General features: G+C 45.3%; 1 protein-coding gene across 4 annotated transcripts in view; it reads right to left on the bottom strand.

Moving 5' to 3' along the window:
• Nucleotides 1-14567, bottom strand: part of tsnare1 (T-SNARE Domain Containing 1) — a 735823-nt gene that overhangs the window by 155717 nt on the left and 565539 nt on the right. For all 4 annotated transcript variants that reach the window (XM_080194990.1, XM_080194988.1, XM_080194987.1 and 1 more), the window contains one exon: nucleotides 2882-3070. In XM_080194990.1, coding sequence (XP_080051116.1) covers nucleotides 2882-3070 — 189 coding nt within the window. The remainder of the gene's footprint in view (nucleotides 1-2881; nucleotides 3071-14567) is intronic.

Here is a 14567-nt window from a genome sequence, read left to right as displayed (position 1 = left end):
TTTTTTTTATTCGGTCATGGGATAGGGGCGTCGCTGGATAGGCCAATTTTTATTGCCCAACTCTGTGGGGACATTTAAGCGTCAACTCTACTGTTGTGGCTCTACAGCCGCATGTCGGCCAGACCAGGTAAGGACAGTAGATTTCCCTCCCTGAGGGACATTAATGAACCAGATGTATTTTTACAACAATTGACAATGTTTTCATGATTTTTTTAAATTCTGGATTTTTATTGAATTCAAATTTCACCATCTGCCAATGTGGGAGTCGAACCTCGGTCCACAGAGCATTACCTGGAGTGTCTAGATTACTAGCCCAGCAACAATACTGCTAAACCTCCCCTACGTGGTGCTGATGTTGTTGTGTTAGTTGATCGGCATTTTTTTAAATAAATATTTATTATATTAAAAGGCTGTTCACATCGTCTATCAGTTTCTGATACGACATTCCCATTTAACTTCCACTGATCACTCTGGTTCCTTCTGAACTATGTTGTCAAGGAAAAAAAACCGATTTTCTGTGCATTTTTGATGAAAGAAAAAGCCAGGACTGTCATTAAATATGATGCCAGTGTGTGTGTGTGCATGCGTGTGCGTGCACATGCGCGGGCACAGGCAGGTGGGCGTGTGTGTGCACGTGCGCACGTAATGTGAGCTGGAATGTTCTATATTTGGAGTCTTGCTGCAAGATTGTCACTAGATAATCCTTGGGGTTTGCAGCACTTTTTTAAAAAGAAACAACTTGGTGACCTTCCAAACAGGTTCTGTGGATTCTGCTTGAGATTCTCCTCTGATTGAAATACCAAGGAATTTCTCTGACATCAAAGTGTCAGTTTCTCTTACCTCAGTGTGCTGTTTCATTGGCAATGGGGAGTCAGGTGTGTCGGGGAGGGGCGTGTGGTAAACCTGCCTGAAATTGTCCCTGGTTATTTTACCAGCTAACTATCAACTCAAAACAAGTAGAAAATGTCAGCTGACTGGCCAGGCCGCAGTGAGGTTTGAGGAAGCAGGAAGCCACCATCCATCACTGGGTGGGCTGATGGGAATTTTGGAGGGGTCCTACCAAAGAGAAGGTGGGTAGGGGCCTTGAGGCACAGGAGCCCCTCAACCATTCACCAAAGGCATCTTCAAGCCAGCAACATTCATCGCATTCCTGGAGAATTCAGAATCGCTTCCCTGTTCAGGCCAAAATAACATTTGCATTCAGGGCCCAATGGTGCCTTTGGATTCTCATCTGCATGTTAAACAAGGACACTGCAGGTGTGTTCACTGCCTGCTCAGAGGAAATGGTTCAAATTGGGATCAGTATGCAAATGTCAAGAGTTCAGCAAAGAGATCATCGAGAGCAATTCAACCATCCAGCTGTCTCGTGTCAAAGAGTCTGAATCTGGAAATCTTGGGGGCAATTCTCCCAGAAGTGCTGAATTGGTGGGAAATTTGTTCTAGATCATGACTATTTCTTCAGTGGGAGTTTAGATTTGTCTCTCCCACACTCTGTGCAATGTAGAGTTCCCAGTTGTGAATATCATTAAAAACCCAGGAGGGGGCGGGGCCTATTTGCGCCACACTCTGATGTCTCCGGAACTCTGTGCATGCGCAGTGGCTCCAATCTGTCAGTCTCCCCGTTTGCTCGATCACTGACCAGCCTGGAATCCCCAGCGTTGCCCCTCCAGCATCCCCCAGCGCCCATGACCCAATCGTGGCCCGTACAACCATTCCTGGGCCAGCCCTGACACCACCCACCCCCACCCCGGAGTGCCTCGATGTCCAGCCCACCCCTCCCCCCCCACCACCCCCACTAGCAGCGGTGATCCCTCAACCCCTCTCAGCCCAGCAGACCTCTCTCCTCACTGACCTCCTTGGAGGCAGACCCCACTGCCCCTCTCCCTGCAAGCCCCAGCCCTTCCCAATCGCAGGCCTCCCTCCAGCCCAGACCAATCGCTATGCAGAGTGGCAGCAGGACCCCCACCCCTGCTGATCACCCTTAAGACCCGTCCACAATAGGCCCCAGTGGGCAATACCAAGGTGCTCTCTGGGCATGGGCACTTTGTCCCTTGGGCAATGCCAGGGGACATAGGCTGGCACTGCCAGGGTGTCCATGCCTGGGGGCACCACCCCTCCCCCCCCCCCCCACCAAATGCCCAACTCTTTGGGGAGCCCTGATTGCAGTTCGCCCCCTCCACCCCCCCCCATTCATTCCAGCAGGGTCTCCTGCTAGTTGCCCGAGCGTAGGGATTTACTCTAAACCTCGCCTGAATGAAGTACTTCTAGCCGGGTGGGAGATTCCTGGGATGGCAAGTACCTGATAATCACATGCAAAATATATTTGAACTACATTAAAAGAAAGATTCAATGGACTTACATCGGTTTCTAGTGCCGTCTGGACTCCAACTGATCTCCGGCTCCGGGAGATGTGCATGTGTTCCCGGCGCAAGCGCAAATCCCAATAAAAACCAACAACACGATTTTCCTGACCAAACCTGCCAGAAAGGTTGCAGGTCACGATGGGAGAATTGGGCCCCTTAGTTCACCTCTTCTAATTGCCCTCTATGGGTGGGATTTTCCAGCTATCATCATTGGCAAGGTCTCCCACCCCTAGTGATGGTGATGCCTACCACTCCCGGGCACAAGTTTCCCAGCCACAGAGGGTGCAAACAACATGGAACACTTAATAGTTGTGGGACCAGAACATCCTACTGATGGCCGGGGTGGGGGGTGGAGTCAAAAGTCCGCCTTATCGTTCGGGATCGGAAGATCATTAATGCTACCAACGCACATTCAAGAACAGCAATGCAAATGTTAGAACACCCGGCATTAGCTGAATTCTTGCTCGACCTAAGGTTGGATGTAGCTGTGACATTCGTGAAATACAAATTCCGCTCACCTCAATCTGTAATATTGTCTCCTCTCTTTGTTTTACAGCTTCTACTTCATCCTCGGTGACCTCTGAAAGGAACGCCTGGCTCTGGATCTGAGCCAGATCCGAAGTTTCATTTGCGGTCTGCCAGTTACTGGACCCCCTGCCAAGGAACTCATCCTCATCACCGATCTCTGTAAAGGGATTCTTGGCAATCTGCAAGGAGAATTCCATATCATCTTTTAGTTTCAAACTTAAATCACGACAGGACTTTGCAACAGATACCCTATTCATCGTCATAATGGCAAGCCAAAACTTCCACAATAGAAATAGTGCAACATTGTGTTCACCGTTCTTAGAGGTTTCATTACTACTACAGTGCTGGGTACTTCCATAAGGATCCCACAAGACATAAGACATAAGACATAGAAGCAGAATTAGGCCACTCGGCCCATCAAGTCTGCTCCACCATTCAATCGTGGCTGATACTTTTCTCATCCCCATTCTCCTGCTTTTTCTCCATAACCCCAGATCCCCAAACAGAGAAGGCAGAAGCCACCAGACAACTAATACAGGGCCCCAAGTCAATGCTCTGGACACCAGGGTTCGAATCCCACCAGAGCAAGTAGGGAAATTTGAATTCAATAAAAAAATCTGGAATTAAAAGTCTGTTGAAGACCATGAAACCATTGCCGATTGCCGTAAAAACCTATCTGGCTCACTAATGCTCTTTAGAGAAGCCATCTCGTCTGGTCTGGCCTATGTGTGATTCCAAACCCACAGCAATGTGATTGACTCTTAAATGTCCTCAGGGATGGGCAATAAATGCTGGCCCAGCCCGTGATGCCCCCATCCTGTGAACAAATTTTTAAAAATGTTTCATATTGAACAACATCAATTGTATGGCAGCATAACAAACGCATATCAATAGGACTCTGTGAAGACTTCAGTCAGGCTAATGAAGTTAGCCTACTAGAGTATGAACTCCCCGGTGAGTCCTCCAACAAAAGATGTCCCTGATGAGACCTAACTGATGGTCCAGTCAGGGAGCCTCATGCTCCCTATTTAAAGCAGATGTGTCAGTCTCTCCGTCTACAGCAGCAGAAGCAACAGGGAGAGAGAGCTCTGTTATATAATATTGTTGTGAATAATGAAGCTCTAGGTGACAGGACCTTCGCCTCTGTGGAGTTATTTCAGACGCCCTCGAGATATGAACTGGATATAATGTTTTATGAAGAATAGAATGGTTACATGTCTGTGCTGGCCCTCTGAAGGAGCAATTCACCCAGTGCCACACCCCAAACATTTCCTGCATCCCTGCATTTTTTTTTTCTTTCCTTATAATGATCCAATTGCTTTTTGAATGCTTCAGTTCATCATGCCTCCACCACACTCTCAGGCAGTGTCACCAATCGCTGTGATTTTTCTTCATGTCGCCACCGCTTCTTCTGCCAATTACCTTAAATCTGGGCTTTCTGGTTCTTGATACCTCCATTAATGGGAACAGTAAATTTCAGCTGCCACTTGTCTACCCATCCCATCAGACTGTCTATGTCCTTATGAAGTTCTACATTACCTTCCTTGTGGTTCAATCCTCAATACTTCCTCTGCAAAATTTGATTGTGTACCCTGTACACCAAGGTCAAGGTCATTAATATATATGTACATGGAAGTAAGGAAGATCAGGGATACCAGCAATGCTCCCTGGGAAACTCCACTCCTGGCCGTTCACCAGTGCTCTTTGTTTCCTGTCACTCAGCCAATTTCATACCCACGTTCTACTGTCCAATTCTTTCTACGAGGTCTAACTTTGCTCACAAGTTGGTGTGTGGCACTTTATCCAATGACTTTTGGAAGTCCGTGTACACTGCATCAACAGCACCGCCTCATCAACCCTCTCTGTTACCTCATCAAAATTAAGAAAATTAGTTGAACATGATTGCTCATCACAAATCTATGCTGATGTCCCTCACTTAACCTGCATTGGTATGATAACTCCACAGAGGAAAAGTCCCATCACCAAGTTACTTTATTTACACCATACATCTGTCCACAGCCAACTCTCCAGTTGCTCACTGCTGAATGCAGACTGGAAGTCTGACACACCTGCTCTAAATAGGGAGCAGGAGGCTCCCTGATTTAGCCATCAATTGAGATTTGTCAATGAGTTCATACTCTAGCAAGCCAACCACATTAGCTTGGCTGAAGTCATCACAATTGACTTCTAATTCTGTCACAAATTATCATTTATAAAAGGTTCCCCAGTACTAACGATAGGTTGTGTTTTAGCCATGATCTCATAGAATGGTGGGAAAGGCTGGAAGTTCCTCTGTTTTGATGATTTTAAATGGAAGGAAAAGAGATCTTTATTGGAAATTAGGAACTGCTCGATAATGGGTCGGGAGGCGCAGGTATTGGCCTAAGTAGAATGAGTGATATAAAGTCATGAATGATGCCAAATACCTTTCCTCAAGCTTAGCTGCAGTGGAAAGCAGTATTCCAGGGCAAAGACTAATGGGCACTTAGAGTGCCTTCAGTGCTGACAGATAGGTGGGGGAGTGGACAATCAGTGCTCAAGCTCTGAATGGGGTTGATACTTCCTGATATTGTGGGGGCAAAAGGACAAAGATAAACTTGCCAAGGACAACTGGGTCCAGAGAGATAGGGCCAACTGGCAAATGGGGGCATGATTGCCAGATTTTAGCCTCTGTGGCAATGTTTGCAGGAATAGCAGAACGTTAACATGTTGACTCCCATAATTACTATGATTGGCACATTTGGGAAGATCAAACAGTAAAAAAGAAATATACAATAAAAGGGAATATACTGAGAGGGGTAGATGAAGTGAGAGATCTTGGTGTGTCCCTAAAGGTAGTAGTACTGGAGGATCAGTTTGTAAAGAAGGCATATAAAATGCTCTCTTTCACTGGTGAAGGTATAGAATACAAAAGTAGGGATATAATGATGAAACTGTATAAGGTACTGGTGAGGTAAAAAGTACTGGATTCACACCTTAAGTGCTGTAAATTGCAGGAAAATGGGATTAGAAAGGGCACCAGGGTGTCCACATAGACAAAACAGACCAAATGGCCATCTTCCGTGATGTGTTGTTTCTACTGTTCTATGAGGTGTATGTATTATATGATTGCGTACACTTGACAAGGCTGTGAATGCTTGATTTTAAGATGCCTGGAACCTAATGGATTATGATTCATTGACTGAACGTCGAATCATATCTAATTACTACTTCGAACAGCTGATAATCCAAGAAATACGGTCAAGTGATAGCAGAACTCAATTGGTCAGTGATTTTTTTGTACCTTACATCTCGGGTAATTTACATTTCGGAAGTGGATGTCAGATCCATTTGGACATTTGAGAGACACATTTTGAAGGAAGAGATTTTGTATGCCATGAGTTTCTGGAATGGCTTGCTGGCTAAGCATATGAAAGTGCGGAACTAAATGGATGGTTCTCAGTTTGCTCTGTGGTCTGGGATGATACATTAGCGGTAAAAGGTGCTGTAAGACTTCTAGACTTTGGAGAGGAGAAAAATTAGCCATGATTACTGTTCTTGATTGCTACCCAGCTATTCCCTTGTGTTGGAAAGGTATGATTGAAGCCAGCTGTCATACTCTCTCTATAAATACACATTTAAATAGAGTACTCATGGTAACATTTTGGGGCATCACGGGCTTGCTGGCAATCAGGAAACCACACATCAGTGTGAAATGCTCCTTTTAAAATAGGAAGGGACACATACTGCAATGAGAACATTTTAAAAAATGGCTGCCTAGTTGCAGGAGTAAGGTAGATTTTAGGACCATATAAGTTTAATTCATTGCTCCCTGTGCTGAACCAATTTAATTGCTGCGTACGGCTGCACAATAATCAGTTACTGCTCTAACAATCCTGCGGGTGGACTGAAAGGACAACCCCTCCGGCTGACCTGAAGTCACTCGATGGTGTGCTGATGAGGAACATGTTAAACCAGGAGGAAAAGTGAGGTCCATGACAAGAGGGCAAGCACTCCCTCTATGGCTCAACTGCTGTAAGTGCACTGTCCAATCTGGATCAGACTCCTTCAGGACCAAGAAGATATGCGCTGGGTCCTCCTAGCCCACAATATGTAAGCTGATATTTGCTGATGCGGCTTAAACCAGTTATTCTCATCCCTCATCAGAGAAGGAAGAAATTTAATCAGATTTCCCACTCCTAATGGCTATCTAATGCAAGAAACATGTGCATGTGTGAAGCCTATTTTTATGAAATGGATAAAACACATTTGGCAGAGATACCGGAGGCAACTGGTTGAAGAAATAATCTCCAACAAAAGTCAGAGGGTGAAGAAAGTTAAGTCTTAGATTTGTTGAGAATAGAGGGAGGTCATCTGGCCTAATGTTCTTGTGTTGGTTGTTTAACAGAGCTATCCAATTAGTCCCACTCTTCGGATATTTCTCTCTTGCCCTGCAATTTTCTCACCTTCAAATATCCAGCTAATTCCCTTGTTACTATTAAAAATGCTTCCACTGCCCTTTTAGACAGTGTATTCTGAACTTTAATAATGTGCGACTATGCAGATAATCACACCCCATTTTAAAAAGGTTTCTTTATATATCATCTTGCTTGATATGCAACTTGTTGCAAATATACCACATATTAGATTTTTTTTATTAAAAAGGTCAATTCACAATCAAATACCACAGAGGCAATGGACCAGTACGCAATGAAACTGATCCAGAGCGATAATGGACCAGTCTACAACCAAACTGATCCAGAGCGATAATGGACCAGTCTACAACCAAACTGATCCAGAGCGATAATGGACCAGTCTACAACCAAACTGATCCAGAGCGATAATGGACCAGTCTACAACCAAACTGACCCAGAGTGATAATGGACCAGTCCACAACCAAACTGACCCAGAGTGACCCAAAGCTCCTCTTTGTAGTATACATAAATGACTTGGAAGAGAGCGTAGGTGGTGTGATCAGCAAGTTTGCTGATGACACCAAGATGGCGGGGTTGGCGGATACTGAAGTGGAATGTCAGGTGATACAACAGGATATAGATAGGTTGGTGCATTGGGCAGATAGGTGGCAGATGGAATTTAATCCTGACAAATGCGAGGTGATGCATTTTGGAAGGAATAATGCAGAGAGGAGCTATGTGATAAAAGGTAGACCGATTAGGAGTATAGACATACAGAGGGACCTGGGAGTGCAGGTTCACAAATCCATGAAGGTTGCGACACAAGTGGAGAAGGTTGTTAGGAAGGCTTATGGAATGCTAGCCTTTATAGGTAGGGGTATAGAGTATAAAAGCTGCCGTCTAATGCTTCAGTTGTATAGAACGTTGGTTAGACCGCATTTGGAGTACTGCGTCCAGTTCTGGTCACCTTACTACCGGAAGGACGTGGAGGCTCTGGAGAGGGTTCAGAGGAGGTTTACCAGGATGTTGCCTGGCATGGAGGGGCTGGGGTACGAGGAAAGGTTGGAGAAACTGGGACTTTTCTCCTTGGAAAGACGGAGATTGAGGGGGGACATGATAGAGGTATATAAGATACTGAAGGGAATAGATAGAGTCAATAGTGCGAGACTGCTCCCTAGACTGGGTACAAATACGAGAGGTCATGATTTAAGGGTGAGGGGGGAGAGGTATAATTTGGATGTGAGAGGAAGGTTCTTTACGCAGAGAGTTGTGGGGGTATGGGACGCGCTACCGAGGAGGGTGGTGGAGGCAGGAACGTTGGACTTGTTTAAGGTTCAGTTAGATAGACACATGAGTGAAACGAGGATGGAGGGTTATAGTAGGGGCTATTAAATAAGGTCAGAACCTCAGGAGGCACCGGAAATGCAGACTTGTAATTTAACGTTTTTGTCTTTTTATTCCGCAGGTGGAGGTCCACCTCGTGTCAAACGAGGGGCATGCACACGGTGGGTCGTGCGTGGGCTGCTCTTGGAGGTTCCGGGAGTGGCCTAGTACTTCGTGTCGGTGTGTGTGCTTGATCCTGGACCGGTAGACGGGCGCCGCAACAGCTCGGTGACTAGCACTGCTAGCTGTGCAGATACATGGATTTGGGCCTGTGTCTGTGGGAGTTTGTGCATTCTCCCTGTGGTTGCGTGGGTTTCCTCCGGGTGCTCCGGTTTCCTCCCACACCCCAAAGATGTGCTCTTAGCTGATTGGTTTACTAAATTGACACTATTCTCCCCTGAATCTGGCTAAGTTAGGGGTTCCATTCGTAGACAGGCAGGGTAGAATAGGTGTAGGGTGATGCGGCGGCGCGGGCTCATTGGGCCGAAGGGCCTGTTTCCCGTGCTGGGTTGTTCTTTGATAATGGATCAATCGACTCAGAATCAGGAACTGTGCCCTGAAACAGTAACTTGCCACTTCTTCATGCTATTCAACCCACACACAGTGACAGGAGTTTACAGTGTCACTCCAGCGAGACCAGGAAACGCCCACCCGAGGTGGAACAGACTGTTCCATTGTCCACCCCCTTGCCTGCACTGATTCCATGGCAGGTAGGGCGATAGAATTCTGGCAGGTGTCTCCTGTTTTCTTTTTTTTTTGGTTTTGGGTAAGATGCTGTAGTTGTTTTTGAAAGTTGTTGTGTAGTGTAACGAGACAATGATTCTGGCCTTGGGAGACTGTGTGGAGTTTGCACATTCTCCCGGTGTCTGTATGGGTTTCTTCCAGGTGCTCCAGTTTCCTCCCACAGTCCAAAGATGTGCAGGTTAGGTGAGTTGGCCATGCTAAATTGCTCCTTTGTAACCAAAGATGTGTAGGTTAGGTGGATGAGCCATGATAAATGCACAACAGTACAGGGATATGGCAGAGGGGAGAACCTGGATAAGGCGTTCTTTCAGAGAGTCGGTGCAGACTCGATGGGTCGAAAGCCTCCTTCCGCACTGTCGGGATTCTATGGTTCTAGACTTGAAGTATAAGTTTGGCAATGTTGAAGACATCATGGACAGTTGTTAATTTATAATTTACAGGGGAGGCAAGTGGTATTATCATTAGACTATTAATTCAGAAACTAATGTTCTGGGGACCCAGGCTTGAATTCTGCCACAGCAGACGGTGGAATTTGAATTCAATAAAAAAAAATCTGGAACATGAAACCATTATCAATTGTCAGGAAAACCTATCTGGTTTACACATGTCCTTCAGGGATGCAAGTCTGCCATCCTTACCTGGTCTGGCTTACACGTAACTCCAGAGCCACAGCAATGTGGTTAACTCTCAGCTGCCCTCAGGGAAGTAGGGATGGGCAATAAATGTTGGCTGGCCAGCCAGCGACACCCATCTTCCACAAATGAATTTAAAAAAAAACACACCGACTTTACCTAAAAAGGGCTGGTATGCATTAAACCAAGTTATGATTTTATTATTTCCAACTGTAAGGATAAACACAGCATATGTAATAAGGGTAGTGCTCAATGCAGGAATACTTATTTTGTGCTTTGTTAACTATAGTTTTACCCTTCTGACCTATTGGGCCGAGTTTTAAAGTTGAATAAACCAAGAATACAATTGCTTTGTTTTCAGCAGAAGTTTACCATTGTTGTATTATGGCCGGAATTCTTTGACCATTCACGTCAGCACGATCTTCCCTTCCCTCTGACAGCACATCCCCGCTTCAAGTTTCCCATGACAGGCATGGGATCAGAAAATCCACTTAACACCATCGAGAAACATGCAGTTGGGAGGCCAGAAAATCTCGGCCTATGTGAAACTAGGTTCACCATTGGAGCCTGGATTACTTAATGCGTTAGAAATATGTAAAATTGTAACACTGCGATACGGTTATATCATTGTATCTGGTTAGTTGTTAAATATCCTTGTGCTTAGATGAGTAATTGCACCATTGTGTGTTGAACAGAAGAGCACTCCCTTAAACTACTTTTGCTTATTCACATATGTCTATTGCTTTGACTATTTTCGGAAAATCCTATACGCAGAGGCTCCTTTTTTTGCTTGAACCAAGTATGGCAGATCACTCTCTTCTTCCCTTTCCTCCTCCTTCCCCAACCTTCACCCATCATGCTGGTGCAACCATAACATATTCTGTTACCACTAGAAAGATGGCAAGCAAGAGAGTCAAGGGTTTCAAATTTTCTCAGAGCTCTCCCCCAACTGTAAATATGATGCAGAGGCTCCAAGACATGTCCAAAGAAGTTATCGAAAGGGGCCTAGGTCAGGAGACACACGGGAACACCACACCTACAGTGGCACACTGGTCAGCACAGCTGCCTCACAGCATCAGGGACCCAGATTCGATTCTCAGCTTGGGTCACTGTCGGTGCGGAATCTGCATGTTCTCGCTGTGTCTGCACCGGTTTTGTCCGTGTGCTAGAGTTTCCTCCCACAGTCTGAAAGATATGGTTGTTAGGTGAATTGGCCATGCTAAATTCTCCCTCAGTGTACCGGAACAGATGCCACAGGGTGGCGACTAGGGCAATTGCAGTGTTAATGTAAGCCTACTTATGACAGTGATAAATAAAATGTTAAACTTTAAAACTCCCCTCCAAGCCACACACCATTTGACCTTAGAACCATATTGCAGTTCTTTGACTACACCAGATTCAAAATCCTGCAACTCCTTTTGGAACAGCAGTATGGGTACCTCCCTGCACCACACAGAGTGGTTCAAGGAGGTCACTCACCACCACCTTCTCAAGGCCAATCAGGGATGGGCAACAGATGCTAGCCTAGCCAGTGATGTCCACATCCCATTCGAGGAATAAAAAAGTTATGGCGGCAGAATGTGACTGGCTCATTTTTAGGCTAAGTGAATGGAATTTGTTAGCGATGCGTTTTCTGCATGCTTGTTCTGTTGCGAACAGTTGAATACGTCCTATCTACCTCCCAGAATGTAATATGAAACAGAAGCCCCTTCCGCCCTCTTGGGTAGACGTAAGGATGCCAAGGCACTTTTGGAAGAACAATAGAAGAGTTCTCCCACTGCACTGCCCAACTGCCTTGGAATAGAATTATCTGTTCATTTATCTCATTGTTGACTTGAGATCTTGCTGTGCACATGCATGGATGCCTACATTTCCCTGCATCAAAGTGATTCTGTTGCCTGTGAAGTGTGTTGAGACATCCTGAGGAGTGTTCTACAAATACAAATTCTTGTGAATCTTTTGCTTTGATCACTACACTGCATCACTGACAACGTAAGATGGTAGTTCGAAGCTCTTCCGAAAACTATTTCAAGTGTTTACATTCTTTTTTATTCTCACTGTTTGCTATTGATATCTGCTTGAAAGTGTTGATTCTTACTTCCTAGTTTTCTAAATTCCTTGTTGGTCATTTTGCTCCCATCATTAGTTGTCGGAACTTATGAATTTGGTTGTGAACTATCAAGTACAATTGAGAGACAGAAACCTTCAAGCAAGAAAACCAGACACAGGAAGTGGGTATCTGAAATAAGATGCCTGGGATACCTGTAAATAATTAAATAACATGTGCGCAGTTACAAAAAAAGTAGGAAAATAGAATTTGTTTTGGTGCTAAATAATAAATGGATCTGTAAAATGAGGGGAGTAAAACTCAACACAGGCAAGAAAAAAAGCAACAAATAAAATATAGCACTTTTCCTGTAATAAAAAGTCCCAAGGCGCTTCATTGGAGGTTATAAAGCAACATTTGACTCTGAGATACATAAGGAGGTATGAGGACAGAGTGCTGCCAAATAGACACCTTCTTAAAGGAGCAACTTAAAAGAGGAGAGAGAAGTGCGGATGTTTTAAATGGAATTGTGGTGTTAAGGGTCAGGGTGGATGAACAGTTGAGTGATTAAAATTGGGTGCTCTCAAGAGGCCAGAATTGGAGAGGTGCAGACATTTCAGAGACTTACAGGATTGTTGGAGATTACAGCAATACAGAGATGCTTGAGGCTGTGGGAGGGTTTGAAAGCAAGGCTGGGGATTTTAAAATCAGGGAATAGATAAGTGTGAACCAATGTTGAAAAACCAAATCACTTACATCTACACTAACATTTCTATGTGCTGGGTTTTACCCCACCCCCACATCCACCACCGCCCCCCCCCCCACCTGGCCTAAAACCACCCCCATTTTCCCCCGCCTCCCAGCCAGTGAAAATGAAAGTCAGGGGGCCTTGTAAAACAAAGCACACGGCCTTTCCACAGCCTTATCGCCCAGCCTGACTTATCTCCCATGTTATGGCTGATGGTGAAGTTTTTGGGCCTATCCTGCCTCTGCCGCTAGTTCACATGCAGCAGGGGAAAGGCAGAGGAGGCCAGGCCTGTTGCATAGCAGCTTAAACCACACAAGCTCTGAACAGGCAGGAAAGCCGAGGCCCATCGGAGTTCCTCCCCCGTTCCATCCACCCACTTAAGGTAGCATCCAATGCTTTAACACTCACCCCTGGCCTTTCAAACCTGGCCACTGAACCTCCTATTCATATCTAATAATAATCAACAATATTCACTCCGCCACTTCAGAAGAACATTAAAGGTCCCATGACACTCTTCAATGTAAAATAAGAAGTTTGCTCTGTACCTCGGCCAAGGTATCAGTAAGCTAACAGGTCACTCATTTCCTGTCCTGTGGCTAAGAGTAATGTCATGCCCCATTCATCAAGTTGCCCACTCATCCACGTGGCTCAACTTTACTCTCGGGTATGCAGAAAAGGTTGAAAATTGAAATAACCCTATTTTTAAAAATAAATGCATTAAAGCCTAAAACCCCTGTCATTTTAGTTTTGTTGTTCCTCATACCGTCACAACACAATGAGTATTGTTTAAGAGGGGTTAAAAGAACATATTGCGGCTGAGTCACATTCGGCAGTCTTTCATCTCTGGAAACATTGGCACTTTCCAGCAAAGTGGCAAAATTGACGGTGATTCATTTTCCATCGTGATTCATTGCAGAGTAGGTGAGAGAGGGTTTCTTTCGAGCACTTTCTTACTGGCATTAGGTTCATCTTTGTTGATCACCTCATTCGCTTGCGAGTTAACAGTGCAGACAGCATGAACAGCCCTTCAAAACTAACTGCCACAAACAGTTGGAAAATCACCGTATTCAGTGCATGGAGTTTTGGTATTCAAAACTCTTTGGGTCGGAGTTTTCCAGGAAATTCAGCCCAAGATCAACAGACCATTGCATGGTCTGCCACTGCCACCGCCACCCCACCCACCCACCCACCATTACAATTCCCCTGGTGGGCAGCTTGGAAAAATTGCCCCCTCTCTATCTTCTACTAACTCAGCAACATGTAGGGTGGAATCTTACCATATTTTTTTCCAAAGCATCAGCTCCAGTGAGAAAACCGGTGCGAATCCCACCAATAATGAACATCGAGCCTCTTAAACATTCTGTTTTTCTCATGTGATTCAAGCCACAGCTCACATCAACTTGCCTCTCATTCGCTCGCCCCAGGAATCTTTAATCTCTGCAATCAGTGGGCCACTCCTATTAAACACCTCCACAGCATGTGTTCCAAGTCCAATCAAGGGACGGTTGCCAGGAAGACAGCACCAAGATTTTTGGAGGGGGCCTTCAGCACATGGTGTGGAGCAGAATTGTGACACTCTCTACCCATGATTGTGCAGCCAACCAGTAAGCAAGCAAAGTTACCAACACTGTCTGGGAGGCAGTGGCCATGATCATGAATGCCAGCGCACGCCATACAAGGATGGGTCAACAGTGCCAGAAGAAGATGGAATGACCTCCTTTGTGCAGA

The sequence above is a fragment of the Carcharhinus amblyrhynchos genome, chromosome 8 (assembly GCF_965287045.1).
Source record: "Carcharhinus amblyrhynchos chromosome 8, sCarAmb.v2.hapA, whole genome shotgun sequence".
In the NCBI taxonomy this organism is placed as follows: domain Eukaryota; kingdom Metazoa; phylum Chordata; class Chondrichthyes; order Carcharhiniformes; family Carcharhinidae; genus Carcharhinus; species Carcharhinus amblyrhynchos.
This window is presented reverse-complemented; position numbering and strand designations above follow the sequence as displayed.